This window comes from Camelus dromedarius, chromosome 34, assembly GCF_036321535.1.
Source record: "Camelus dromedarius isolate mCamDro1 chromosome 34, mCamDro1.pat, whole genome shotgun sequence".
NCBI lineage: Eukaryota > Metazoa > Chordata > Mammalia > Artiodactyla > Camelidae > Camelus > Camelus dromedarius.
Window position 1 is genome coordinate 9,678,976 of NC_087469.1, and position 27,929 is coordinate 9,706,904.

The following is a 27,929-nucleotide window of genomic DNA, read 5'->3' on the forward strand; positions in this document are numbered from 1 at the left end:
CATTCCCTTTTTAACTGACGGCATTCAACAAACGTTTATTACTGAGTGCCTCCCGCTATCAATCACTGTTCGCCAGTTGTTCAGTCTGGGAAATGTCTGGTAAGAGAGCAGTGTTTTCTGTAAGAAGTTAAGGCACTCCTCAATAAATACAATTTGAATATTCAACTTGTGGCCAGACTGTTGGGGACAGAGTTAAAAAACAGAATAGCCAGAGCGTTTAAAGTATGGGTCCCGAGTAAAACAGAAGGGCTATTGGCTCAGCATTAAGTTCAAACCTGGCTGAGCCACGTAAAATACCTGATTCCTTGGAACAATTACTGAACCTCTAGGAACTGATTACCTGTTTGTAAAATGAGGTTGTTACCTTAAAATGGACATTACCTAAAAATACCTGGAACACAGGGGTCCAAATAATGTCAGGAGGAAAATAAAACCACAATCTTTGTTTTCATGAGAAAAATCACATACATGACTCTACTAAGTCCAAAATGTTAATTGTATTAACATTTGGTATTGTAAGTAATTTATTATTCAAACTTCTGCTTTCCAAACTGTCCATAATAAACACGCATTATTTACACTGAAGAAATAAAAAGATTTTTAAAAATCAGCACAAAAACTGTAGAAAAGAATATTTTATTGAAACAGTTTCTCAATTAACAATGGAGCAAAGTACAATTTGACTCAAACTTGTCCAACCAGCCTCAACTGCTAGTGAAACAACTCAAACATATAGGACGGGGTGGGACCTTTAGGTCTCATTTCTGCCAATGTGGCAAAAAAAAAAAAAAAGAGGAAAAAAAGACAAGAGACAGACACAACCAGGCTCCCCTCTGCTCTGGGAGCTGGGAAGGCGGCCCTGGCTCCTACTACAGATGGGACCCTGGAGGGCAGGCTGCCCAACCTCGGTGTGGTGGGCCCCCGTCCCAGAAGAGAAATGCACGAAAGGCCAGCCCATGCCCTCTTCCTTTCCCCACAAGGCCTGTCTCCAAGAGAGCGAGGTGGCATTTTTACATTCACACCATAGTCTCTCCTGCCCCCAGGGTCTTGGGATTGGGGCTCACAGTAGAAAGCACATTTTGGTCAGCCCAGGGGGCCAGGGGGTGAGGGAAAGGCTCTGTCTGGGAGGGCAGAACAACAGGGGAGAGTAAGGGTAGGAAGTAGAGGGACATGGAGTACCAAGCTACTGGGACTTTGCAGGATGCTGGCATCCTGTGTCAGCCACTCCATGGCTGCCCTAGGCCCAAGAGTCCACAGGTGGGGGAGCTACAGGGTTTGCACATAGGTCTCACTCCCTGGAGAGGTGGCTGGATTCCCTCTTCTTTTTATCCCTGCCACCAGGGCTTGTACATGTGGGCGGGAATCGATCTAGATTGACTTCAGCCAGTTCAGATGGAAAGGCTCTGGGCAAGAGGCAGAGAACTGCCCAACTTGCAAGAGGAAGCCAAGGAGACCCATGGGAGGAAGCAATGGGGACTGGGATTTTAGGGAAAGAGAAGACCTTGGAGGAGGCAAGGGCACAGACAGGTACCCAGAAACCAACCTGGTAACCAAGGCTCTGCAGACACTGGCCCATGTGGCGTTGACCTTGTGGTGGAAGAGGGAGGGAGGGTTGGAGGGAAGGAAGGACAACCAGAGAAGACTGAAAACTCTCTAATATCCCAGGACGCCCTTCTCACCACCAGGTCTGTCAACCAACCACTGACGGCCATTCTCTCACCTACCCACAGGCAAAGAATTAAGACATAATAGTGATTTTTCCCAAATTAGGGCCTGGATGGGTAGGGAACCAGGGGGTGGGATTGGGGAACAGAACATTTCTTTAACCACAGTACTACTCCAGAAGGAACTGGTGAGCTGTCCCTTCCCCTTCTCCACGCCTCCAATGGCAGGTGAGAGAAGAGGAACAGAACCCTCTGAGGGCAGGACCAACCCCTCCCCCAACCCTCGGTGTTCAATAAATAGAGGTGGGGGGGGGGGGCCGGGACAAGTGGGGAACTGGGAGGTGGGGGTTATAGTTCATCGTTCTTCAAAGTTCGCTTCTGTCCTGTTGGCTGCTCCTTCTGTTCGGATTCTGGTGGGAGTAGGGGGAGAGCAACGGAACGACAGCTGATGAGATGGAGGTAACTGGGCCAGTTCTGGGCAAATGTTTCCCCCCAGACCCTACCAGGCTTCCCGGCATATCCCCTGCTCTGCTCTCACCTGCTCCGGGACCACCTAACTCCAGAGGTTCAGAGTCTGCTGATTCAGATCCTGCTTTCAGGAAGGAATGGGTTAGTGTCTGCAGAGGGAGGAAGGGGCTAACTAAGGGGTTGGCAAACTTTCTGTAAAGAGCCGGACAGTAAATATTTCAAGATGTGTGAGCCACACTCAGTCTTTGTGCATATCTGGTTTTGGAAATAACCTTCTAAAAATGTCAAGACCATTCACAGCTCAAGGGCTGTCCAGGAAGAGGCTGTGCCTGCCAGTCTGCCGACCCCTAGGCTAAGCGATGTTCACATTCCCAGTTTCCCCAACTCACGAGTCTCTTTCTCAGGTTCTGAAACAGGCTTTGCATCTTCAGTCTGGCCTGGAGGGAAACCAGTACGAAAATGTAGTCCCTGGAGGGAAAGGAAGGCTTCTTCCTGCCCAGTAGCACCTGGAACCAGGCACCCTGCCCTCACCTGGTGGAGGAATGACCTTCTCCCCCTGGTCACTGGTACTGGCGTTGAGGGGAGGCTCTGCCCGGGTTCCATTCTTGTCCTTGGGCCGGGGCCGGGGCTTGGCAAACTTGGCCTTATTGAGCAGATACTGCACCTCACGGTCCAGGGCCATCATCTTAGCCTCAATGTCTTTTGAGAGCAACACGGGCTTCTCTGTGGCGGGAAGCTTGGCCTGCTCGGCCACGGTTGCATTCTTCCAGGCCTGTGGGAGAGGCCGGGACATGCTCAGAGGCGGCCACGGAGACAGCAGACATCTGTACCACGTGATGAAACACACCCCCAACCAACCTCAGGCTCTTCCCTCAAACTCCCAATCACTCTGCTACTCGAGGCCATCGGCCCCATGGGGGTAAGCAGACTCCTCAGAATGGTCCTGGAGTCTCTCCACGAGGGACTCCCAGAATACACGTTTCTGGCTGGCACCCCATTACTTTGGACTAACTACAGCTGAACCTCTTGATTATTCTGTTCTTGTTTACTTCTGAGCTGTGGTTCAAAGAAAAGTCCCCACACACCCAAAACATTTCTGCTTCACATGACAAATCATTCTTACCTCCCCAAACCCCAAAGCCCACTTTCTGCATCTAGCTCAAGTCCCAGCTCCTCAAAGCAACTTTCTCCAACCTCACAGGGACGGGCTCTGTGCTCCTCTGGTCGACGACTCATGGCTTATTTGGGACCAATCAGACATGGCCTCAAATGCAACCATCTCTTGCCCTCCCAATTAGCTGCCAAGCCAGGAGGCAGAGTCTCCACTTCTCCCCATCTCCCACACTGCCTAGGATGGCCCACCTCGCCAGATAAATCTCCAGGTAAGTATTTACACAGGGATTACCCAGGTCTCGTTGATGACTTTCTCTAACGTTGTCATCTCCACCTCCGTGAAGATCTGGTCCATCTCTGGGATGAGCCGGGCCCCTCTGCAAGCCACGGAGGAGACAATCAGCCCAGGAGGGAAGGGATCTGGGGGGTGGGGAGTGGGAAGTTGATGGAAGGAGTTGGTGGGCTTGGCAGGACTGAATGAGAAGAAAAGGCAAAGGAGCTGCTCACTTGAGGAACATGCTGGAATGGTTGAGGAGATTATCAAGGGCAGAGAGCCGTTCAGGCCACTTCTTGCGCTCTTCCACCCGGAAAAACAACCCTTGGCACAGCTTCTTCAGCTCAGCCAGCTTCTCCTTCAACATCTGATGGGTGCAGGAGTGGGAGAGGGCGGAGGGGTTGAAGGGATGACAGGGAAGCCCTGGAGCCAGCCCTCCATCCTTTTTTATGGCCTTACCCCTCAGCTCGCCTCCCTTTCCCTGACCCCAGAAGAGGAAGGAGAGAGCACCCATCCTGTCCCCATGTCCCAGGAGGCCCCTCACCACTGTGGTGGCCCCAAAGCCCTCATCTTCCAGCCAGGTGGATGTGGCGCTGAGTCTCCCAGAGATGTCCTCACGCTGCTCCTCAGTGGACACTTCCTGGTACTCAGACTGGTACAGCTTGTCCTGGGGAGGTGCACGCAGGACAAGCATGCAGCAGGCCCTGCGGGCAAGGCCCACGGAGCTCGCCCCACCACAACGCCAGACACAGGGCAGATGTGCCTCCCAGCTGACTGACCTGGGTCTCAAAGATGAACGCTTCTAAGCTATTAGCCGCTTTCTCCCGTTCCTGCTTCTCTAGGTCCCGCAGCGTCAAGTCCTGGAGTCTGTGTGACAAGGAGTGGCAGGTGTGGGTGGCGCCGTTCCACGCCCTGCCCACCCTCCACACACTCGCAGTCCTTACTTACTTCTGAGCCGAGTGGGCCAGCTCATCCTCGGTCAAGTCAGGCAGGTCCAGAACGACCAGCTCCACCCCGATCTCCTCCACCATTTTCTGCTTCCGGGCTGGCTTCTGCTTCTTTCCTTCCTCTGGGGCTGGAGGGACACCCTCAGACCCCACCTCCCCCTTCTCACTCGGCTTCTAGAGGGAAGAGACAAGGATGTCACAGGAAGCGTAGGCCCTTCTTTCCTTTACAGGCAGAGCTCTGGGGGACAGGAAACAAGGCAGGCACCTGTCCCCTCAGCCTGTGGGTCCAGGCGGGCCTTACTCTGCTTACAGCTCACCTGGGCCTCTGGCTTTTCCCCACTGTCTTTCTCTGTGGCCTTTTCTCCCTCAGGGGCTGCATCCCCCTTAGGCTCAGAGGGTGGGGGCGGAGAGGTGTCCTCTGCCCGGGCCTCTGCTTCCTCCTTGAGCTCTGCTTGCTCCCCAGGCTCATCCTTGCTGCCCTCAGCAGGGCCTTCCTCCTCCTCCTGGGAAACAATCACACCTGCCGGTAAGTCACTAGTGAAGCCCATGGATCAGGCCTGGCTCAGCAAAACCAGGTCCCCTGGCACTGCTCTGAAGGTGTTCACCACCCATGACACAGTTTTGGGGGGAGACAGAGGATGGCTGTATGGAGATGGGGAGTGGGCTGTCCGGGCTGCAGCAGTCTAGCTGGACACAAAAGTGTCTGGAGATGAAGGTGGGCCTTGGAGCTGGGGCACAGGGCCAGCTTACAGTCTAGAGAAGGGTATGGTAAATTGGGCTTGGGCTGAGAAGAAGGGGAGGTCTATTACATCCTAGGCACTGGGAGGCCCACCCCAACCCCAGGAGGCCCACCCCAACCCCCTGCCTCTGCTGCTGCTGCTGCTTGGACCCATGCACCATCCTCTGTGCTCCATCCTGCCTTTACCTGGACGGTGTCGGTCCCATTCTCTTTAGTATCTGGTGTAGAACCACCTCCAAACAGGCTGGAGATGGTGTTGCCAAGTTCTAGAAAGAAGACAACCCAAAGACTCAAAGGGGACCACAGCAATGACTCCACCCACAACCCTAAAGACAAGGCCTGCCTGCCCCCCCAAAATGCATACAAGTCTACTCTCATACACACACGCACACTCATCTTACTGGTCAAAGTAGATTCCTCTTCTGGGCTGTCCTCCACCAGGGTCTCAAACACAGACTCCACCTGAAAATAGGGATCAAAGGTGAAGAAACACACACTGACCCAGCTTTTCTCCACAAACATCCTGCCATGGGGGAGTGTCTGCTCAGGCACAACCATGTGACTCTCAGCTGTGCTGGCCTGTTCTCTCACTTGCCTCCTTCCACGGGCTCTTGGATCAAGTCACCTCTACCCTCACTGATTACGAAGCCTCCGGGAGGGGATTGTAGCTCCCCTGCCACTCAACACCCCCAACTTCTCCTCTCAACAGAATGTGTTATTGCCCACATGTTCTAAAACGTATTAACCCCCAGATCACAACTGTTCTTCAAATGGGTTCTTCAACCATTCTATAAATTCTGAAATTTACAACAGCCATCAGCACTTACAAGCTCTGAGAAGGCCCACACCCCACACCAGGTCCCTGGTTAGCTTTGTTTAGCTCAAGATCGATCCAACTCCAAAACCCAGTTCCTATCATGTTCTAACACCATGAGAAACTAACTGCTTTGGAAAGGTTGGTGGGACATGGGCCCCTGCCTTGCACAGGGTCCACTGCTCTCACCCTGTCCAAGCTGAGCACGCCACTCTCATCCAGGTTGAAGTGAGCCTTGATGCCCTTGGACTCATAGTCAGGATACTTCTTGAAGCTCTCACCCACGCCTTTTAGCTTCACTGTAGTCAGATTCTGGGAGCCAAATACCCTGGTTGGGCAGGAGACAGCTGTTCAGAGGAGCTCTCCCCAATGGCCTGCCTCCAGCTCTAGCCTACACGGCCCCCTGGCACCAGATGCTGGGGCCCTCCTCAAGGACACACTCAGGACGGAAGCACCTTTCAAAGGAGCAGCTCAACCTAACCCCAAAGCCACAGCCTGCTTCCCATGTCACCCTGCAGACCCCAAATCCTCCCTCCCTGGAGCCCCCATCCTGCCCCACCCCCTCACCGAAGATCCTCAGGCCCCAGGAAGCCCAGGTCACCATAGTTGATGTGGAAGTTGAAGTCGTGGCTGTAGCGGTTAAAGGTGATGACTTTGCGCTGAGGGTAGGGCCCCATCCGGGAGAAGAGGACACGCTTGTTGTGCTTCAGGCTGCGAACCCCAGGCTCTTCCTCGACCTCCCTCGTGAACTCCACCTACACAGCAGGTGGAAGAGGAGGCACACTGGAGAATCAGAGAAGGTTTGAGGGGGAGAAGAGGTGGGGAACACCAACCGGCAGGAAGACAGAGGGACAGGCCAGAGCAGACAGAGGAGATCACGCTGGGAGAGGTAAAAGGAGCCTGTCACCCGATCAGACAGGCTTACTCACCAGGATAGGGTAGATCACTGCGTCTCGGACTACAAACGGCTTCACCTTGAAGGCCTTGCTGAGCGCTGCGGCCTGGTACACGGCCCCCATAGCGGCGGCTTCGTCTGCATTGATGTTCTTTCCTAGCTCCTCCCTGTGAACATCCCAATCCTCAGCACCATCTGCTCTGCAGCTCACAGCCTGGCCTTCCTCCTTCAGCCCCCCAGCTGCCCAGCCCCCACACTCACTTGCCCACAGCCTTCAGCAGCACTTCCTGAACTTTGGGGACCCGAGTGGCACCACCCACCAGGATCACCTGCTCAATTTCATCCTGCAGAAAGCGGGGGAGAAAGAATGTGCAATGGGTCAGCAAGTCCTCAGCCCGATTCTTCCCTGATGTTCCTGCTCCCTCCTCCCTGCCACCTCATCACTCTCTCCCACTTGTCTCCCTGCCAGGCCCACCTCTGACAACCTGCTCACCAGATTCATCTGGGCGCTCTGGAGGGCCTGCTGCACAGGCCTGGGCACCCGCTCAAATAAGTCTGCACACAATTCTTCAAACTCTGCCCGAGTCACCTTGGCCTTGAAGTCCACATCGTCCATCAGGCCTTCAATCTGGGGGAGAATGAGGAGGGTCAGAGTTCTCACCCAGGTCCTACTCTCTGGGTAGGAGGGTCTGACACCAAGGGAGCAGGATGCTGGGAGGATGGGAGGACAGCAGGGGAAGAAGGGATGGGCCACATCAGGCACTAGGAGCTGAGCTAAGGTGGCTCCTCTACCCCTGGGTGGGGAACATTTGCCCTCAGGCAGCCACACGTGGGCACCTGTGCCATGTGGTCCGCGTTGGCACTCAGGACAGTCTTTAGTCGATTGGCCTCACGCAGCAGCTTGGCCATGGCGCGGGGGTTCTCCCGCACGTCCTTTGTGCCCTGCCCCTTGCGCTGCTCATTGAAAAGCCCAGCCAGGTGTTCACGCAGCCGGAGCTCCATCTCCAGGCCCCCCAGGGTGCGGTCAAACCTGTTGAGAAAAGGGAATGGGGAGACGTGTGAGGAACATTAGGGGTTCCTTCACCCACACAAAAACCTGACTCTCAGCCCACGTGGCTGACACCTCTCAGTGACAGTTCATCCGCCCATTCCTGCAACTGTATTTCCTGGGCGTTCACTATGGATTTGTCTTATAAGAGAGAGAGAAAAAAAAAAAGAAGGCAGGGGCCCCACTGTCAAAAAGTTTACAATCTAGCAATCAAATAATCATATAAATGTGAAATTTTAACGACCCCATGTGTTATAAAGGAGAGGCAGACAATGCCACAGAACATATACATGGAAACTTCGCCTACTTAGGAATGTCAGGGAAAGTTCTGTGAAGAAGGCTTGAGCTGAAACCTGAAGGGTGAGTTGGGGCTAACTGGTTGAAGAGGAGAGAAAAGAACATTTTAGACCAAGGAAACAGTATGTGTCAAGACCATGAGGTGGGACAGAGGATGTTGAGTAAGTCCATGGAGGGCAAGTATGGCTGGAGCTCAAAGAGCGAGAGGCTCAGGGCTGGAGCCACGCAGGGGGAGTCAGGGCGCACAGGGAGTCTTACAGGCCAAGGATAAGGTTTGGAGCCACTGAAGGGTTTTTACAGAAACAGGTTATATTCAGGTTGGTATTTTGAAAAGAATCCTCTGGCTAAAACGTGGACAAAGAATGGAAAGGAGACTACACTGGTAGCAGGGAGATCTTCTGCAATTCCGCAGGAGAGAGGCGATGGCAACCTGACTAGCGAAAGATGGAGAGAAAGGAATGGGTTCATGAAATGAAACGTCAGTTATAAGTAAACCAGAAATGCCGAGAACGAAAAATGACTGTATTTGACATCCTACATGTGGCCTATAGCCTCGTGGATTTCCTTAGAAGCAGCTCGGGAAGTTCTCTGCATTTCAATCTTCCACACTGTCATCCCCCAGCTCCATCTACCCCTTGCTCTTTGGGAGAGGTATTCCCCAATGACTGATGCTTACCGAGGAGAGTATTCCTGCGGGAAGCAGGACAGTGAGGGAGTTGCCCCTCTAAGAAGAAACCCCTGGTCTGAGGGTATGTCATCAAGCAGTGCTCCTCCCAGCACCCACCTACCCGACTCCCCGGATCTGTAGCTGTGGCTGCAACCCCGCATCCTTAGTCTTCACTGTCTGGTAGGTCACGATGGTGCACACGGTGCTGCCTGAGCCCATGTCATAGAACATAATATTCTGCAGAGACATCAAGGCCACTGTCACAGGAACCTTATCCAACTCCAGGGTGCCCGCCTGCCTCCCAGGGCTGCACCAAATCCAACTTAAAGCCAAATGGCTCCAAAAGGGGCCGGGGGCGGGGCGCACATTGCTGCCTTTTGTCAAGGGCCAGCCATGCAAACAAGATGCAAAACCAGCCAAGTGGCCTCCATCCTCAGACTCAGCCACCCTGCAAATCTGGGCAGCAGTTCCTGCCTGGCTCACCTGCGCAGTGGTGTTGATGTCCTTCCGGCGGAAGACCCCGTAGCTGAGGGCAGTGGCAGTGTTGTCGTTGATGAGCTGCAGCACTTTGAGGCCGGCCATGCGAGCGGCCTGCAGCACCGCTCGGCGCTCGGCCTGATTGAAGAAGGCCGGCACGGTGATCACTGCATCCTTGATGGGCTGCTCTATAGGGGGACAACAGAATAGGGTTCCCACCAGCTCCATACCCTGGACAAGGGTTTCCTTAGACAACTGCCATTTGGGGCCAGATAATTCTGTTTTGGGGGGCAGTCCCCTGCAGCCTATGTTTGGCATCACCCCTGGCCTCTACTCATTAGATGCCAGTAGCAGCAGCTCTCCAGTGGTGACAACCGAAAATATTTTCAGACATTGCCATATGCTCCCTGGGAGGCAAAACTGCCTCCATTAGAGACCTGAGGGAACCCGGCTGCCACTGGCCCCACCTTGGCCACTCACCTGCAAAATCTTCAGCCAGGGAACGGGAGTAATTGAGAAGCATGCTAAGTACCTCCTCAGGCGAGAACTGCAGCTGCCTGGGGGAGGGAGGCAGTTAGAGGCGAGGGAAGCCAGGCATGGAGGTGAGGATAATGGTGAGCACTTGCCCGTGAGGCTCCTGGCAGGCCCGCTGAGCCCTCCTTCCCCAGCAGAGCACTCACGGGCTGATCTGGAAGTATACAGTCTGCCTCTGTGGGTCAAAGCCCAGCTCATGCTCTGGGAAGCGTGCTCTGTAAAGGGCCACATGGGGGTTATTCTCCTGCTTCCCCAGGAGATGCTGGAAGTAACGCAGTGTAGCCTTTGGATTCTTGATGGCCTGAAAGGAGGTAAAGAAGCAGCAGAGTATTAGGCTCTCAAGCCTGCCGTCACTATCCTCTTACATCAGAGGCTGCCCAGGGAACAGACTTGAGGGTCTGTCACCTCCTTTCCTTTGCCCACAGCCTCTGGGAAGAGGGTGGGCTGCTAGCTCACCATGCTTGCTGCACTGTCTCCAAAGAATCTTTCATTTTCTTTCAGAGTCACAGTCACTGGGGTTTTCCTCCGGGATTCCCTGAGGAAGAGACATTGGGACTAGGTGCCTACTGTGGGAGGTAGACGCTGGAGCCTCAACACCTCCCATACGATCACTCACTCAAACACCAAAGTCTGGTGAGGGCACAACGAAGACCCCACAGCAGCTTGGGGTCCAGACTCCCTTTTTCCCCACCCCCGTGGGGCCGCCCTCACTTGTTCAAGACAATCTCCATGGGCACTCCAGGTTTGACGATGGCCACCTTCATGGACTCACTGCCCAGGTCCACAGACATCACTGCCAGCGTGTCTGAAGGGGAAACAGATTTGTCAATTAGCCCCTCCTCCCCCACCTCCCTGAGGCTCCTCTAATCAAAGCATACCACTTTCTACGGAGAAAGTAAAACATCAAAAAATAAGGGCTCTGTCTAGCAACTCAAGAGCCCAGAGACTTTCCACCACAAGCCTAATCACCTCCTCCCACCGCGTATCATCCATCATTCACTCATTTCTATTTCTTTTGATGCCTCTGTTGGGGTACACACCACTCAGTGCCAACAGGTCTGCCAAGAGCACAGCCATCAAGGCCAAACAGGCCAGCCTCCTCGGCCTCTGCCTTCTGACCATGGCTTCCACTGTGTCTCTGAGGAGGAGAAAAACAACACTTGTAACTGGATGCCCTGAGTGAAGGCAGTAGAACCTTACCCAGATCAGAGAAGCTTTAAGATTCATACCTACTCCATCCTCACCCCAGGCAGAACAGTCTACATACCCTCTTCCTCCTAATGAGAACCCAGCACTCTCATCATTTTCAGAAGTGCCCAAAGGCCCAGGTGAAACAGCATGGGTCCTGGGCTCCAGCCACCGCATCCCTAAACAGGGAAGGTGACAGGCCGAAGACCGGGGCCTTTCCTCCACTGCATAGGCAGCAACTGGCGCACCCTAGCACCTGGGGTGCGGCCAGGGATCCCCACCCAGGGCTCGACTACCTTCCCACGCTTGGAGCTCCTCCGCTGGTGGGGAACGCCAGGCCGGGCCTGGACGGGAACTGAGAGATGGTGACGTTGGGGGAGGTTGGGATGGAAGAAGGGCCTATCTCCTCAGCATCCCTTCGGTTTCTCCCGCCCGCCTCCCTTCTCCATCCCGTCCCCGGCCCCGCTGTCTACCCAGACGCTGTGCCCGGAACGGTACGGTTCCGCTCAGGGCGGGTACCCAGTACCCCGAGTTTACCTAAGCTTCACCTGCCGAAGGCGGCGGCGCCCCCTCCCGGGAACGGGTTCCGGCCCACCCCTAAGGCGTGGGGGCGCCCTGGGGACCAAGCTGTGGGGTCAAGCGCACCGGCGTCCGTGCGGCCCCCACTCCAGCTACCGACCCGCCCCCGGAGCTAGCACGCTGCGGGCTCTAGTAGGGGTGGCCGGATTGCCATCCCCACCCCCGCTACCTCTTGCCTTCGCTCCTGTGGCCCCAGCTCTGGGAAAAACGCGGCGGCGGACGGACCCACGAGGCCGGCAGCGCACCCCCTGAGCCCGCGCCCTTCACAACTCCCCTCGGTTTGCAAACTGTTACATTAGCCACCAACCCCTCGGCGGCGTCTCGCGCACCAGCCGGCCCCGGACGCGGCGTGCGCTCATTGGAGCCTGCGCCGCCCGGCCCTGCGCCGCGCGCCCGGCCCCGCCCCCCCGCCGTCCCGGCGCTCCCTCCCATTGGGCCACGTCGTACGCCCGCCCCTTTCTCCGTCTCCGGCCACTGCCGGGGAGGCGGCGGCGGGGCCAGTCAACCAGTTGGAGGAAAACTGCCGACGCTCGGCAGGGATTGGCCCACGTCACGCGACCCAGCGTCCGTCCCGGAGTGCTCGCGGTAACTTTCCGGCCGTGGCGCAGGGTGCCTTACTGCCCAGGCCGGTGATGGCCGGTGTCTGGGGCAAGTCGGTGCACGGGCGGTCCCCTCGCTCGGCCCTCTTTTTCCGGTCACCTGGGAGCCGCGGCCGGGGAGCGGCAATGACCGGTCTCCCCTCCGCAGCCACGCGGAAGAGGTTCTCGCTCGCTGCTCGGTATTGAATGCCTGAGGCTTTGGCTGGAAATCAGAGAACCGCCGTGCCTCAGGCTTAGTCCACTCCAACCCTTCTTTGTTTCGTTGACGAATTAAAGCCACCGAAAGAGACGTTCGCTGATGGGTCGGAGATAACACTTGTATTACTGGCAGAATTTGGCCTGGACTCCTTACTCTAATTTGTGTGAGAAAGAATATTCCAAACTGCAACGAAAGATGCTTTCCCATTTGTGAGGCTGTAATTGGTTGAGCGTAGGTGCACCACCTCCTGTTTCTCTTCCACTAAAGCCTGTGCACTCTTTTTTTTTTCCTGCTTCTGCCTGAATTAAAGCACCTCGGGTAGGTATTGGCGCTCCTGACTCCCCTCTCTGTTTCACAGAAACGTACATCGTCCTTGGAGAGCGCACTTTTCTTTCTTTTCCCAGTTTTGAGATGAGCACACTTTTCTTCTTAAATACAAATATCAGTCGCCTCTTTCCTCTCGATCATGAAATCGATGCCCGGCCTCCCTTCACAGAAGGTTAGGGCCAGTGCCAGGTTAAGGAACTCTTATCTGTTCTTTCCCTACATTTTTCATGACGCAGAGGGATAGAGAGTTAGGTGCCTATGCTTAGAAGATAAACCTACTGGCAGTACCAGGGAGATGTATATTTTTCTTCCCTAAGAACAGTTCAGTCTTTGGGTAGGAGGGAAATTGGTAGAAATAGAGAAATTCGCTTAAAATTTTAACAGTTGAATTACACAAATGTAATCTTGAAAAAAGTTCAAATATTCTTGATAAAGCTAAATCCCTTTGATACTGTCCTCAACCTCACTCTCTCCTCTGAAGGAAACTGCTGTTATCAACTAGCAGTGATGTGTAACTTTCCAGGCCTTTTCCTCTGTATTTATGTACATACATGTCTATTGAAACATGTAGCTCTTGTCTTTTTTAAAATGATAAACTGTTACACAATTAGATTGTCTGCAACTTTCTCTTCTTTTTTGGTAACTAATAATAAATCATGGAGCTTTTCCCGTAGTATCAGTGCATAAAGATTCACCTCGTTTTCTGCCATAGAACATTCCGTAGGATGGGGGTTGTTTAGTCATAATGATGGACATAGAAGCCGTCATTTCAATTCCACAGAGTAAGATTTTGTTTCTGAATAACTGACTCTACTTCTGGCTAGCTATCTCGTAGGGTAGTTTTTTTCCCATCCTTTTCAAACAGTATGCATTTTAACATGTATTGGAACTCTGTCATATGCAAGCGTTGTGCAGAAATTTGCTGGGATTCCAGGAGGTACTGGGGATTGAACACAGGACCTCATGCATGCTACCACTGAGCTATACATGCCCTCCTCCCCTAAAAACCTACTGTATGACTCAATTGGGGAAGTAAGAAAGTCAGTCTCCCCTGCCCTTAAGTGAACTCCCACTCCCAGAATACCCTTGGTGGGAGCACAGTTTGCTGCAGCTACTCGACCTCTGTGTCTGTCCCCCTGGGAGGTGCAGCAGGTGCAAGTGCTCTGGGGACTCACCTGTTTTGTTCTCTGACCAGAGAGGAGACTAGTGTTTCACAAGAGCAAGCTGTAAAACAATGGGAAATTTTTAATGTAAAACACCTGATTTAGGTTAACTACAACAGCTGAATCCACTAGTTCTTATAATTTGTAATAACATTTGAGGACTACATTCTTTCCTCCACACTGTATGGAAATCCAAGGGAAGAAAGTTGCTGTCTTGCAGAACATGTGCCAAACTTGTAAACAGAAGACTAAAACGATCACATTAGCAAGGGCACGTGCATACATTATAAACCATGCAAGTTGTGTTGTGGGCTGAGGGCAATGTCGATTAGGGCAAACATCCTAGTCCAGGAGAATTTTAAAACTTCGTTGTCACCCAGCAACCCCACTCTTAGGTTTATATCTAATAAATGTATACATATGTTCTCTAAGAGACTGTTTGTAATAGCTTAATTCATAATGGCCCAAAATTGAATACTACCCAAATGCCCATCAGTAGTTGGATGGATAAACAAATTGTGGTGGACTCACACAATGGAATTCTATAGAGAAATGGAAACAGTTGGTCTACTATCATACTTGACAATGTCAATGAATCAAACAATATTGACTGACAGAAGCCAAAGAGCACACAGTTTATGATTTCATTTATATAAAGTATAAAACAGGCAGAACTAAGCTATAGTGATAGAAAATGAGATGGTGCTTACCCGTTTGGGAGGTAGTGATTAGAAGAGGGCATAAGGCAGGCTTCTGGGGTGCTGTTTGCAATCCTGGTTGCAATATCTGGGAAAATTCAATGGACTGTAGTATGTACACTTTTCTGTATGTATGTTACACTTCAATAAAAATTTTAAAAATAATTTTGTATGTGTTGCACAAAAGACTAGAGGGTTTGGTTTTTTTATTTTACTGTAAACTTAGGGAGGAGAAGCACCAAGATAATTTTTTTTAAACTTTTTATAACCATGTTTTTAGAATTACAAAATAAATATGTGGTTATTGAAGAAAACCGGAAGAACATAGAAAAAACAAAGAATAAAATAAAAACCAAACACAATTCCATTTCTAGATTAAATCACTTATAGCATTATGATATATATCAGTCACATACACCATTTAACATTTCGGTATGTCATATTTTTCCTCTCCAGAATTTTCAGTGGCTATATTTACAGAATTGTAGCATAGAGAAATGCAGTATTTACCAAAATTACTATTTGACAATTAGGATGTTTCCTTTTGGTATTGTAAAATTGCAATGGACACATTTATTGATAATTTTTTATGCAAATCTATCCCTTATAAGCTATGTAGGATAAATTCCTAGAAGTGGAAATGTGGGCTTAAATTCTGGTTTTTAGGCATTTGATACCTCTTGCCAAATTGCCTTCCAGAAAGGTTTACCAATATGCACTCCTCAACAGCAGTGAATGACAGACCCTGTAGCCTTAATAACACTAGAACATTAATGTATTTTTTAAATTTGTTTGGTTAATTTACAATGTTGTGTTAGTTTCTGGTATACAGCATAGAGATTCAGTTATACATATATATTGTTTTTCATATGGTTTTTTGTTATAGGTTACTATAAGATAGTGAATGTAGTTCTCTGTGCTGTACACTAGGACCTATTAATGCATTTTTAAAGTCTTGGTATTGTGAGTTCAAATAGAATGGGAGAAGAGGAGGAGACAAAGGATAAGAAACATTTCTCAGCTTGCACTGAGATGGGGATTATTATGTCAAGAAGAGAAAGCAAGACTTTAGGGCTTGTGAATTCTGTGACTTCATGATCACATAGAAAAAGCACTGATTTACGAACAAATTTATGGACTTGAATGTTCTTTAAAAAATAATTATACTGAGTACCCAGAAAACGGGACTTTGGAATTTATAGCCCTGGATTTGTCTGTGAATTCCACCACTTCCTACCTGTGTGACTCGAAGCAAGCTGTTTAGCTTTCCTGAGTCTCGGTTTCCACATCATTCAAAGAGGCATGCCAGCACGTGCCTCACAGGGTTGGTGTGAAAATTAAAGAATGGGGTAAAGGGCTTCACACAGTGCTTGGGACATGCTAAGCACAAAATATACATTGGTACAACTTTTTTAAATTGCTTTTGCTATTAGTCTAGAGGAATAAAACTAAAAGATGTGCACTACCACAGTGTTAAAAGCTTAGGAAGTAAGTGCTTTGCCAAGTTCATGGGGAATTTCCTGTCCCTTTTATAGCCCAGATTTTCACAATCAACAATCAGCTAATTGCTTCTTTCTCCTGTTTCATGGTAGCCTAGGAGCCCTGGGCTCTCTTATACAGTAAGACTTCTGAGTTTATTTTAGGTTGAACTTCTTGCTTCTAAAGTGGAAATTGCAGTTAGCCTTTTTAGGGGCTAAGATTAAAAAAGAAAACACAGACTTTTCAGTAGTCAAGAAAGTAGTTTCTACCCAGAGAACCAGATGAGCGGGGGAAATGATAGAAAATAAAAGTTTGCAGCAGGAACAAGAAGTGTTCCTGTTTTGCTCCAGTGGATGTGACTGTTGTACATCACAGGCAGCAGTTTGCTGAAGGGCAGAAGAGAGGGCATTGGCCAGTTCTTTACTCTGAGTTGTGATCTCTTTAATTTTAAGCTAAATATTGAATTGCTTCTTTATCTTTTGTCCCTTCAGAATTCAAGTTCTCAGGATACAGAACTGTAAGTGAATTTGTACAACAATCATTTTCTGTGTAGTCTGCCTGCTCATCTTCCTCACTGTACTGAAGTTCCTGGATTCAGACAAGCATGACTAAAAGACAAACCCTGGTGTATGTTCTGAAATGTGTAGCCTAGTTTCACACCCCAGCAAACCATCTAATTAAAGGTTAGGGAACTGAAGAACTCTTGTTTTATTTCCAAAGGACTTTGATGTTTTTGCCAAGAGTCACCTGAACATTTTTGAGATTCTGTTTCTCATCAGAGATAATGATACTTCTGCACATGGTTGCTACGAAGAGTCCATGAAAGTTGAAAGCACTTTGTTAGTTATGATTCGCTACATAAAATTAAGGGGTGGTTACTGTCAGTCCTTTCTATGTCTGTTCCCTATAGTGGTGGCAAGAACCATATCTTGTCTATGTATGCATTCTGGCCATTTAGTACAATTCCAGGAATAGTAAGTATTGAACATATATTTGTCAAAAAGAGGAAAGGAAGGAAGGCAGTAAGTCCGAAGAGGTGCCATGGGTCGTTCTAGTGGGCCAGTCTGTGCCTTTGTACCTTCATCAACAAGAGGATCCAATGGGCACGGACCTTACTGGTTCTGACATCAGCGGAAGACTCTGAGCCGCTACCATTGGACAGTAGGGGGAGCATCCGTGTTAACAACAAAGATGCCAGTCGGCTGTTCACTTCTCTGCTTGCTTTTATGTTGCTTCCTTTAACATACATTATTCATAGTGTTAACAACTGATATAACATAGGATCTAAAAATTCTAATGGGTAGTACAGAATATGCTCAGCCAGTGAAAGGAGGTCCAGTCTCCTCATTTGTGCTTCTGCCTGGCTTATTAGTAGTTCCAATACCTGTGTGACAAAGAAGAAAGGCATTTCGGCTGGATATCAGGAAATTTGTGTGCCTTCCCCTTATTTATTTCTTTAGACAAATGGACACTACCTTTCCCATCAACCGAGGAGGGGATAGGAGGAAAGTTATCCCCATTCATTCCTTCAGCCAAACATGGAGCCTCTTCCGGCTCTGTTAAACCTGGTTCAGTGTAACAAAGACGCAGCCCTTACTCTCTGGGGATTCCAGCTGGAGGGATAAGGAGTAAAATGCTCTGAAAATAAAAAGCTGTGGTGGGGAGGGATGCAAAAATAAACTTCACAAATACTAACCATACGGCCACTTTTTCAAATTCCATACGACCTCAAATGACTCTATGTCACTCCTGTATGTAGATTCTTGTGAGACACAAACAGTACATCTGCAGTTTTCCACTGGCAGAGTTGGTTTAGCCCGAGTTGGGACTGGTGGGTACTACAGTGTGTCCTAGACACTTGCCACTTGTTAAATCACTCAGTGCTCAAAGCTGCGGCTTCAAGGCTCTTTGCTGTGTTCTGTATATGGGCCATAACCGGCCACTATAGAAAGGAGAGAAAGCCCAGGTTCTTGGAATTCCAGCCCCATCAGTATTTCCCCGCTTCCTTAAGAAACATGCTGTAAGTGGCCATTGCCATGCACTCTGACAGAAGGACAGAAAAATGAATATAAGATACTGACTATGGTTCACAATCTGTATCTGGTGGCCCACACAACCTCTAATTTTACTTCTCCTCTCCTACAGCGGAAAAACCAATTTCACCCACACCGGTTCATTTAGGTCCCAAAACAGTCCTGAGATTTCACAACATAATTCACCTAGGTAGAGCGGGTTACCATTCACAAAGCGCGTGACTTTCCTCATCTTGATCCCTCTTTGCCCGTGCATTTAACAAAGGAATTAACTGATGCTCAAAGAGGTGAAGGTCCAGCTTTTAAGAAGCATTGCAGCCAGTGCACTTACAGAGCGGACAAAATCCCGAACTGCGGAGCGAGCGGCGGGCGGGGACCCCTGCCTCTCGCGGCCCCGCCCACTCTCCCAGCAGCGAGCCGGAAGGTGTCACCCGGACCCGAGAGGCTGGTGCACCCAGGCTCCAGGACGCTGTCGGCTCACGTGATCCGCCGGCACCCCTCACGTGATCTCTCTCGCGGAGGCGGGGGCCTGCGGCCAAGATGGCGGCCTACCTGCAGTGGCGGCGCTTCGTTTTCTTTGACAAGGAGCTGGTGAAAGAGCCGCTGGGTAGTGATGGGGCTGCCCCCGGGGCCGCGCCTGCCTCTGGACCCGCTGCATCCAAGTTCCTTTGCCTCCCTCCTGGCATCACTGTCTGCGACTCAGGCCGAGGGAGCCTAGTCTTTGGAGATATCCTTCCTCTGGAGCTGTCTCTTCCCTTCCCGGATCCCTGAAGAGATTCAGCTGTGATGAAAGCTGTCCATCAGAGGGGTTCGTGTTCCGTGCCATTCCTTTAGATTGGTGCCCAGCACTCCTTCTGTGGTCTGAGGGGAAAAGGAGGAAGTCTGTTCTCTAACTTGTTGCCAGCTGAGGGAGCAATTCTGGGCACGTCATTTAACCTTTCTAGGCTTCAATTTCCTTACCTGGAAAAGGGGTGTAAAATAACAATGTGGCAAGGTTGTTTTTAAGATCAGTCAAAAACGGGTGCAAGTTGGCTTTTTTAAATATACTTTTTAATTTTTTTGAACTGTAGTTGATTTACAGTGTTTCAGGTGTACAGCAAAGTGATTCAGTTATGCACATATGTACATACATACATTTTTTTCAGATTTTTTTCCATTATAGCTTATTACGAGAAATTGAATATAGTTCCTTGTGCTATTCAGTAGGTCCTTGTTGTTTACAAGTTGGCTTTAAAAGATGAGTGTGTATGGTGTTATTATACCCCCTGCCCAGTATTGTGGGTGAGAAGTTAAACGAGACCATGAGTTTGCTGCTTTGTTCTTCATATTACTGCCACTAAACTATGGCCTTCTTTTCTACTCTTTTTCTAAGAGGAGGAGTTTCAGGAGATAATATGTGGGAAAACGCTTGAAAATTTTAAAGAATTGTATGTATGTTAGTTGTTATTTTGGTTCTGGCCTAAATATAAGTATCTCTCCTTGGAAAGGAGGCTCCTTGACTATTCTTCACATATGGAAGGCCAGATTTGGTTCTTGCCCCGCTCCCTACAGCTTACAGGTTTCCAGGCCTACAAACTACGGGTGACACACCTGTACCAACTGAAGCAGCACAATATTCTGGCCTCTGTTGGTGAGGATGAAGAGGGTATCAACCCCCTGGTGAGTCCTAGAAAAGAAACGGGAAAGACCCAGAAGCCTGGGAGTGGTTGGTTGTTGGAGGGCAACTATCATTCACACATCTGAGGTCTGTCCACAGGTAAAGATCTGGAACCTGGAGAAGAGAGATGGCGGTAATCCACTCTGCACTCGAATTTTCCCTGCCATCCCAGGAACAGAGCCGACTGTTGTGTCTTGTTTGACTGTCCATGAAAATCTCAACTTTATGGCCATCGGTAAGCAGAAGGAAGGTGAAGCTAACATCCTATGATTCTTGATAGATTTTCTTCAGAGTTGCTTCTGCAGCTCATCTTCACCCTTTTCATGAGACCACTTTGTACTGAACTGAGGCCTTTGAGATTTTCAAGTTTAGGATGAGAAAGCATTTAGTTTGGTTCTTTGAGAATGAGTCAGTGAGTCCTGATCTTCATGGTAACTGTCGGAGAAGTTGGGTATCAGGAGAAAGACTGTCACTTCTAACAGGTGCCTCAAATGGTCTTTTTCCCCTTCTGTGCTTCCTGTTCTTTTCAGCCTCAATAAAGTGCTCTTTCCTGCTCTCCTCCAGGTTTCACAGATGGCAGTGTTACACTGAACAAAGGGGACATTACCCGGGACCGGCATAGCAAGACCCAGATTTTACACAAGGGCAGCTATCCTGTCACTGGACTGGCTTTTCGCCAAGCAGGAAAGACCACTCACTTGTTTGTTGTGACAACTGAGAACGTTCAGGTATTACCAAGGCCTCCACTTCTAGGGGCAGGCAGGAAGGGCTTCTCTGTTGCTCAGAGGGTTGGGATCAGGAACTTACAAGAGAGGTAGGACTCTTAAATTTTTCATCATTTAGCCTTGAATCATTTGCCCAGCTTAATGTTTTATATCTTCATTTAGGAGACTGGGAAGAGTTTGAGTTAGGAAAAGAATGCTTGGGCTTATAGTAAAAGACCTGAGTTTTTTCACTAATTAACTTGTTAAGTGATACCGGACAAGTTGCTTAATTTCTCTGATTCCTGGTGCTCCTAATTTATAACAGCTTACTCTCAGCAATTGTTTGTTTAGGTTATTTCGTAAACTTGTGTTTCTTTTTTTTCTTTTTTCTTTTTACATTTTATTGTAGTGTACTTGATTTACTCAGCAGTAGTTTTTTTAAATACTTTTTTGATAAAGCAGTAAAATTCTCTTACTTGTTGAATACTGGTAGTGAGTAGTGATAGTGTGTACTAGAAAAGAAAACATATATTTAATTATATATTTAATAGAAGGATGGTGGTTAATGGAGAAGGCAGAACAGCCAGGGGAAGTCTTAAGTTGCTAAGAATTAAGTGGAGAGAGTCAGTATGGAGTTGGGGATACCTTGGGAAAGGCTTACATGCCCCCTCCTCATAGGGAGCCTGTTAACCCCTTTCTTACTTTTCTCAGTCCTACATAGTTTCTGGAAAGGACTACCCTCGTGTGGAGTTGGACACCCATGGTTGTGGCCTGCGCTGCTCAGCTCTAAGCGACCCTTCTCAGGACCTGCAGTTCATAGTGGCGGGGGATGAGTGTGTCTACTTGTACCAGCCTGATGAACGTGGGCCCTGCTTTGCCTTCGAGGGCCATAAACTCATTGCTCACTGGTTTAGAGGCTACCTCGTCATTGTCTCCCGTGACCGGAAGGTTTCTCCCAAGTAAGTGAAAGGGAGAGGGCTGGACTTGTTCCCCAGAATTAACCTGATCTTAAACTCCTAATGCCTGGATTCTGTCACTCCCCTACTTTGGTTTTACGTAGGTTGTGCTTACGCCTAGAGTCAGTTATAATGTTTTTACTGATAAGTGTGTGTTTTGCTACAGACGTTTGCTGAGCAGCCTTGGTGCCCTAGAATGCTCCAGGAAATCTTTGGACCTCCTGTTGGGTTTTTTTACTCTCTAGTCGAAATAAATTGGGTAGAAGAACAAGGGGTTGAGTAGTGGAGAAATTGGAAAGTGCTGGGAAGTACATACAGGACAGGGCATTTTTTTCTCTGAGCCACCTGAAAGGGCGGCAGAGTCCTCAGCATAATGAGAGTGATCCTTGTCAGATGTTTGTTTGTTTTCATTCAGTGTTAAGTATAGTGTTCTACGTACACCAGGCACTAAGTATTCATTAAATGAGTAGATGTTTGAACATACTTAATTTTGCCATCTGACACAATGTTAATTATAGGATCCTAAAGGGTAAGGCCAGGTCTGTATGTTATGCAGTGCTTCATGTTACAGGGTGAACTGCCAGAGGGGCCAGAGCGGTGATGTGTTCCGGGTGGGATGGGCAGCATCAAAGTTGTCATGGGAAAGGAAACGTAGCGGAGCTGAGACAGAAGTGGTACAAACATCCGGTGCCTTTTCTTTCCCACACAGGTCAGAGTTTACCAGCAGGGACTCCCAGAGCTCCGACAAGCAGATTCTCAACATCTATGACCTGTGCAACAAGTTCATAGCCTACAGTGCCGTCTTTGAGGATGTAGTGGATGTTCTTGCTGAGTGGGGCTCCCTGTACGTGCTGACGCGGGATGGGCGGGTCCACGCACTGCAGGAGAAGGACACACAGACCAAACTGGAGGCAAGGCCACCAGGTTCCCAGAGCTGGCCACGGGCACCCAGACACAGCTCTAGGAACAGGCTCCCCAAGTCGCCTTGGCCAGGGTGTTTCCTTCCCTTTGGGTCACAGCCATACTCAGCTCCCTTAGGGTAGGATTATAAAGTCGGTGGCCTGGGATGAGGCGTTAGAGGGAAGCAGAGGCTGGAAGCCTGAGCCCACTCTTGGTCCACTCTGCCTGCCTGCAGAGAACTTGTGAGGTGAGGCGATGTCGATCTTGGGGGTATCTGAGAGGTCCCGCCCAGTCTAAGATCTAGTCAGATCCGAGCTTCAGGACTGGCTGCTTGTGTGTTGTGGGTGTGCTCTGGGAAGATGTCTTCTCAGGACTGCTGCTTCTAGTTTTCTAATCTCTCTTCCCTTCCAGATGCTGTTTAAGAAGAACCTATTTGAGATGGCGATTAACCTGGCCAAGAGCCAGCATCTGGACAGTGATGGGTTGGCACAGATCTTCATGCAGTATGGGGACCATCTGTACAGCAAGGGCAACCACGATGGGGCTGTCCAGCAGTATATTCGGTCAGTCTGGAGGCGCTTTAGGAAATAGCTCTCAGTGCAGGGACCAGCAGCCAGATAGACTAAAACCTGTGCTTGGGAAAGGAGTGTGGACTCCGCTATGAACTGTTCTTTCTTCCTGCAGAAACTGTGATGCTTCAAGTGAGAAGATGATATACCTTATTGGAACGGGAATATTTAGGGTCAAATATATTATATGACCAGTATGCGTTTAAGCTGATGAGTACTTGTTATTTTAAACATTAGCTTGACCTTTGACCTGATTCTTTAAAGGGAAAAGGGTATTCATCTCTTGCTTCCACGCTTTCTTCCCTTGATACTAGGTATTGGAATTTTTCTGATCTGATGAGGGGTTTTAAGAACCTGTCTATCCTCTATCCTCTTTCCTAACCTCTCTAGAATTCCTGTTTTCAGCTAAGTTTAAGAGCCAGTGCTTTGGAGCCTTGCTACTCATGTGGTCCACAGTCTAGTAGCATCAGTATTACCTGAGATTTTGTTAGAATTGCAGAATCTCAGGCCTCACCCCAGACCTGCTAAAACAGAGTTTGCATTTTAAGAAGATCTGCAAGTGATTTTGGTGCACGTGAGAGTTTGAGAAGTGCTCTGATCCAGGTGCTATTTGATGCATGTGTCTCCCTAGAACCATTGGAAAGTTGGAACCCTCCTATGTGATCCGCAAGTTCCTGGATGCCCAGCGCATCCACAACCTGACAGCCTACCTGCAGACCCTGCACCGGCAGTCCCTGGCCAATGCCGACCACACCACTTTGCTGCTCAACTGCTACACCAAGCTCAAGGACAGCTCGAAGCTGGAGGAGTTTATCAAGGTACAGAGTGGGGCTGGTGGAGGATTCCTCAAGGGTCCCACTGAGCATGAGGGGCTCCACCAGGGCTGCAGGGAGAAGAAAGAGCTGACCTTATCTGGGGACCAGGACCATGGTCTATAAACTTGGAAGAGGAATAGCCTTTCCTGTGAGTTCTCTCTTGTCTCCCCTCTTGTTTTATGATGCCAGAACTTCCCATGGTATCTAAGCCCAGGGAAATGCACTGGGGGAGCCCTGTGTTCCCAGAGGAGTCCCTTTAATAGGACAGGCAGAGGAAGAATTTGGCCCTTAGAAACTTTCTGAGAAGCAGGATAACAGTGTTATAAAAGCATGGATTTTATTAGCTTAAGAATCTGGTCCAAAAATCAGATGCATATTTCCTTTCCCTTCCCCAACCACAACCTCTTGGTGAATGGTTTTGTCTAATGTCTCCCTGGCAGACAAAGAGTGAGAGTGAAGTCCACTTTGATGTGGAGACAGCTATCAAGGTCCTCCGGCAGGCTGGTTACTACTCCCATGCCCTCTATTTGGCCGAGAACCATGCCCATCACGAGTGGTACTTGAAGATCCAGCTAGAGGACATCAAGGTAGGCGAGCCTCTTGACTCGGGCAGGGCCCTCCCTGTTCTTTTTCTAGGACGTCCCTGGGATGATGAAAGTGTTTCCTGATGGGTGAGGCAGGAGCATGCACTTACTCTGCCTTTATCTGTCCATAGAATTATCAGGAAGCCCTCCGGTACATTGGCAAGCTGCCTTTTGAGCAGGCAGAGAGCAACATGAAACGCTATGGCAAGATTCTTATGCACCACATACCGGAGGAGACGACCCAGTTGCTGAAGGGACTTTGTACTGACTATCGGCCCAGCCTCGAAAGCCAAGGGGATAGGGAGGCTCCAGGCTGCCGGGTGAGGCCCAGGGAGAATGGCTTTTGGGCAACAGGGGTCACCTTAGGGGCACGGGTACCCAGCTCACTCCCTCGGCCTCCCCTCTCCTCCCTTGCCATTCTAGGCCAATTCAGAGGAGTTCATCCCCATCTTTGCCAACAACCCACGGGAGTTGAAAGCTTTCCTTGAGCACATGAGCGAGGTACAGCCCGACTCCCCACAGGGCATCTACGACACGCTCCTCGAGCTTCGACTCCAGAACTGGGCCCATGAGGAGGATCCGCAGGTGAGACCTGGCAGAGCTGCCGGAGGCGCTGGAGAAAGACACTGCTCCTGTTGCTTTCATGGCTGCCTCTTGCTGCTTTCTTTCTTTTTTTTTTTTTTTTTTAAACTTTTCTTTTTTTCTTTTAAGCTGTCTTATTGATTTTGCACTTTTTAAAAAAATTCTTTTTGGGGGTTGGTGATTTAAAGTTCGTTTCTTTCTTTCTTTCTTTTTAATGGAGGTATTGGGGATTAAACCCAGGACCTAGTGCGTGCTAAACATGCACTCTACCACTAAGCTGTACCCTCCCCCTTTGCTGCTTTCTTTAGACCATAACACCTCACCCTTGGGGCCTAAATGGTCCCCCGTGAAGAGGAAATTGGACTGAGGCGAAGAGATGGTTGTCTTGCCTTGTCCTGAGAGGCCTCGTCATTTTCCCCTGATGTCCAGCAGCTCTCCCCTCCTCCTCCTCCAGGTCAAAGAGAAGCTTCATGCAGAGGCCATTTCCCTGCTGAAGAGTGGCCGCTTCTGCAACGTCTTTGACAAGGCCCTGGTCCTCTGCCAGATGCATGACTTCCAGGATGGGGTCCTTTACCTCTATGAGCAGGGGAAACTGTAAGAGTTTGGGGGATCTCAGGGAGGGGGGATGTGTCCGAGTCACTTTCCAGGGACGGACCCTGAGGTGCGCCTTGCCCCGGCCCAGGTTCCAGCAGATCATGCACTACCACATGCAGCACGAGCAGTACCGGCAGGTGATCGCCGTGTGCGAGCGCCACGGGGAGCAGGAGCCCTCCCTGTGGGAGCAGGCGCTCAGCTACTTTGCACGCAAGGAGGAGGACTGCAAGGAGTACGTGGCAGCCGTGCTCAAGCACATCGAGAGCAAGAACCTCATGCCACCCCTTCTAGGTACTCGGGAGGACGGGGCGGTAGTGCCGGCTGCGGACAGTCGGGCTCCAGGGTGGGGGCCCTTCAGCTCTATCCAGAGAGCACTGCTCAGTTCATGGTCTTGTTTCTTCCCGGTCCCCAATCTCAGTGGTGCAGACCCTGGCGCACAACTCCACTGCCACCCTGTCTGTCATCCGGGACTACCTGGTCCAAAAACTGCAGAAACAGAGCCAGCAGATCGCACAGGACGAGCTGCGGGTGCGGCGCTACCGAGAGGAGACCACTCGCATCCGCCAGGAGATCCAGGAGTTAAAGGCCAGGTACTTGGCATCTGAGGTGCGGAGGTGTGCGGGGGTAACCTTGTTCTTTGCAGGGTGTCATTAGATAGTTTTCACAGACAGAGGATTGTATGGAGTGTGTTTGAGCATTTCATCCTCGAAGATCTCTTTTAATGGAGGAATTCCAAAGAATGATTAATTACACAATGTTATTTATTGAAATTTGGAGGATATTATCTTGTAGCAGGTACTTTTCTTTCTGTACATGCCTGTATTTAACCTTTTCTAGACACACATCTGAGTGGTGGGAAGTACTCAGAGGTAGAAACTTGGACAGAAAATGGATAATAGAGACACGTGTATAGTAGACATTAATCTCCACTCTTAAAGTCTTATCTGCCCTTAACTCTGTAAAGTTTTTATCAGAGAACAACAGTTTCTTCATTCCACAGATATTAACTGAGCCCCCATTATGTCCCAAGCCCTGTTCTTAACACAGATGAAAAGCCTGCCTCTGTGGAGCTTATATCGTGGAAGCAGAGACAGACAGTAAACGTTAAATAAGCAAAATATTGTAGCTTGTTAGATGGTAATAAGTTCTAAGGGGAAAACTGAATAAAGGCCTCATTGAAAGGGTCACATCTGAGTAAAGACCAAAAAGACAATTTAGTGGCAGTGGTGGAAATGGAAAGAGAAAAATCCCCCTACAGTGGGTTGGGTGGACCTGCTGGGAGCATGTTGAGACTCCCTGCAGGCCCAGGGTGGGGTCCTCACGTGACCTCCTTTAGATGGTAAGAAGAGCGGGGCCTCGTAATTCCCTACCAGGGACTTCTCTCTCCTCACTGAGTCTAGCTGCCTTCTCCCTCCACATGGCTCTTGGCCCTGTCCTCGCTGTTCGCCACTCCTTTCTGGTCTCTCTTGCCTGTAGTCCAAAGATTTTCCAGAAGACCAAGTGCAGCATCTGTAATAGCGCCTTGGAGTTGCCCTCAGTCCACTTTCTCTGTGGCCACTCCTTCCACCAACACTGCTTTGAGAGTTACTCAGAAAGTGACGCCGACTGCCCCACCTGCCTGCCTGAAAACCGGAAGGTCATGGATATGATCCGGGCCCAGGAACAGAAGCGAGATCTCCACGATCAGTTCCAGCACCAGGTAGGGATGAGCGGGCCAGGTGACTCCTGCCCCTCGGGGAGGCGGCCAGTGCTGGAGGGGCTGGTGTTCTTTCCTCCTCCTCCTCTGGGCACTTCAGTTCTGACTCGTTCTTCCTCTCTTTCCCTGCAGCTCAAGTGCTCCAACGACAGCTTCTCTGTGATTGCTGACTACTTTGGCCGAGGTGTTTTCAACAAATTGACTCTGCTGACCGATCCTCCCACAGCCAGGCTGACAACGAGCCTGGAGGCTGGGCTGCAGCGGGACTTACTCATGCACTCCAGGAGGGGCACTTAGGCAGCGGGTGGGAGGGGGTGCGATGGTGGAGGCACAGCTGCAGGAACACGGGGAGGCAGGGCTGCACAGGAATGAGGCAGCCATGCCCAGGACTCCACTGTTCTCTGATGCCATAGCCCTCAGGACTTAGGGGGCTTTCTTTTCCTGCCTGCTTCTTTTTGGCCAGCCCGCCATTCCTCCTGTTGGCTTTTTGAGCTGTGTAGATCGCTCCAGATCAGCGGGGGAGGGCACCTCAGCAACCTCAGAGTGGACAATAGCTGCTTTATTCTCTGTCCAAGAGCACCAGGCTGTGCTGGCTCCTGGCTCCCAGAGTCTATAAATAAAAGAATATAGTGATTTCGGGCCTGAAGGATTTATTCTGGAGACCTCCTGG

General features: G+C 50.0%; 2 protein-coding genes across 7 annotated transcripts; one reads left to right on the forward strand and one right to left on the reverse strand.

Moving 5' to 3' along the window:
• Nucleotides 1-620: 620 nt before the first annotated feature.
• HYOU1 (hypoxia up-regulated 1) lies at nucleotides 621-18,424 on the reverse strand. Of its 6 annotated transcripts, XM_031443525.2 has the most exons (29): nucleotides 17,645-17,778; nucleotides 17,248-17,553; nucleotides 14,703-14,778; nucleotides 14,005-14,053; nucleotides 10,978-11,075; nucleotides 10,649-10,742; nucleotides 10,394-10,472; nucleotides 10,084-10,238; nucleotides 9,884-9,960; nucleotides 9,410-9,591; nucleotides 9,048-9,163; nucleotides 7,752-7,944; nucleotides 7,408-7,542; nucleotides 7,176-7,258; nucleotides 6,949-7,081; nucleotides 6,587-6,774; nucleotides 6,209-6,347; nucleotides 5,607-5,667; nucleotides 5,392-5,471; nucleotides 4,784-4,969; nucleotides 4,468-4,640; nucleotides 4,299-4,386; nucleotides 4,064-4,186; nucleotides 3,753-3,886; nucleotides 3,538-3,622; nucleotides 2,664-2,904; nucleotides 2,522-2,569; nucleotides 2,203-2,253; nucleotides 621-2,074 (listed from the first exon to the last, which is right to left on the reverse strand). In XM_031443525.2, exons 2-29 carry the CDS (start codon nucleotides 17,416-17,418, stop codon nucleotides 2,013-2,015), a joined length of 3,300 nt encoding a protein of 1,099 aa, XP_031299385.2. In that variant the 5' UTR covers nucleotides 17,419-17,553; nucleotides 17,645-17,778; the 3' UTR covers nucleotides 621-2,012. The 6 variants fall into 6 exon arrangements, with proteins under 6 accessions (XP_031299385.2, XP_031299387.2, XP_031299390.2 ...); XM_031443527.2 differs by lacking the exons at nucleotides 17,248-17,553; nucleotides 17,645-17,778 and adding an exon at nucleotides 18,407-18,424; XM_031443530.2 differs by lacking the exons at nucleotides 14,005-14,053; nucleotides 14,703-14,778; nucleotides 17,248-17,553; nucleotides 17,645-17,778 and adding an exon at nucleotides 11,881-12,019.
• Nucleotides 18,425-18,716: 292 nt separating this feature from the next.
• VPS11 (VPS11 core subunit of CORVET and HOPS complexes) lies at nucleotides 18,717-27,910 on the forward strand. The gene is made up of 16 exons (XM_010981354.3): nucleotides 18,717-18,929; nucleotides 19,713-19,861; nucleotides 19,959-20,094; nucleotides 20,424-20,587; nucleotides 21,275-21,522; nucleotides 22,229-22,430; nucleotides 22,831-22,982; nucleotides 23,620-23,806; nucleotides 24,244-24,390; nucleotides 24,519-24,707; nucleotides 24,811-24,972; nucleotides 25,424-25,563; nucleotides 25,652-25,854; nucleotides 25,982-26,153; nucleotides 27,040-27,262; nucleotides 27,392-27,910. Exons 1-16 carry the CDS (start codon nucleotides 18,743-18,745, stop codon nucleotides 27,554-27,556), a joined length of 2,826 nt encoding a protein of 941 aa, XP_010979656.1. The 5' UTR covers nucleotides 18,717-18,742; the 3' UTR covers nucleotides 27,557-27,910.
• The last annotated feature ends 19 nt before the right edge of the window (nucleotides 27,911-27,929 follow it).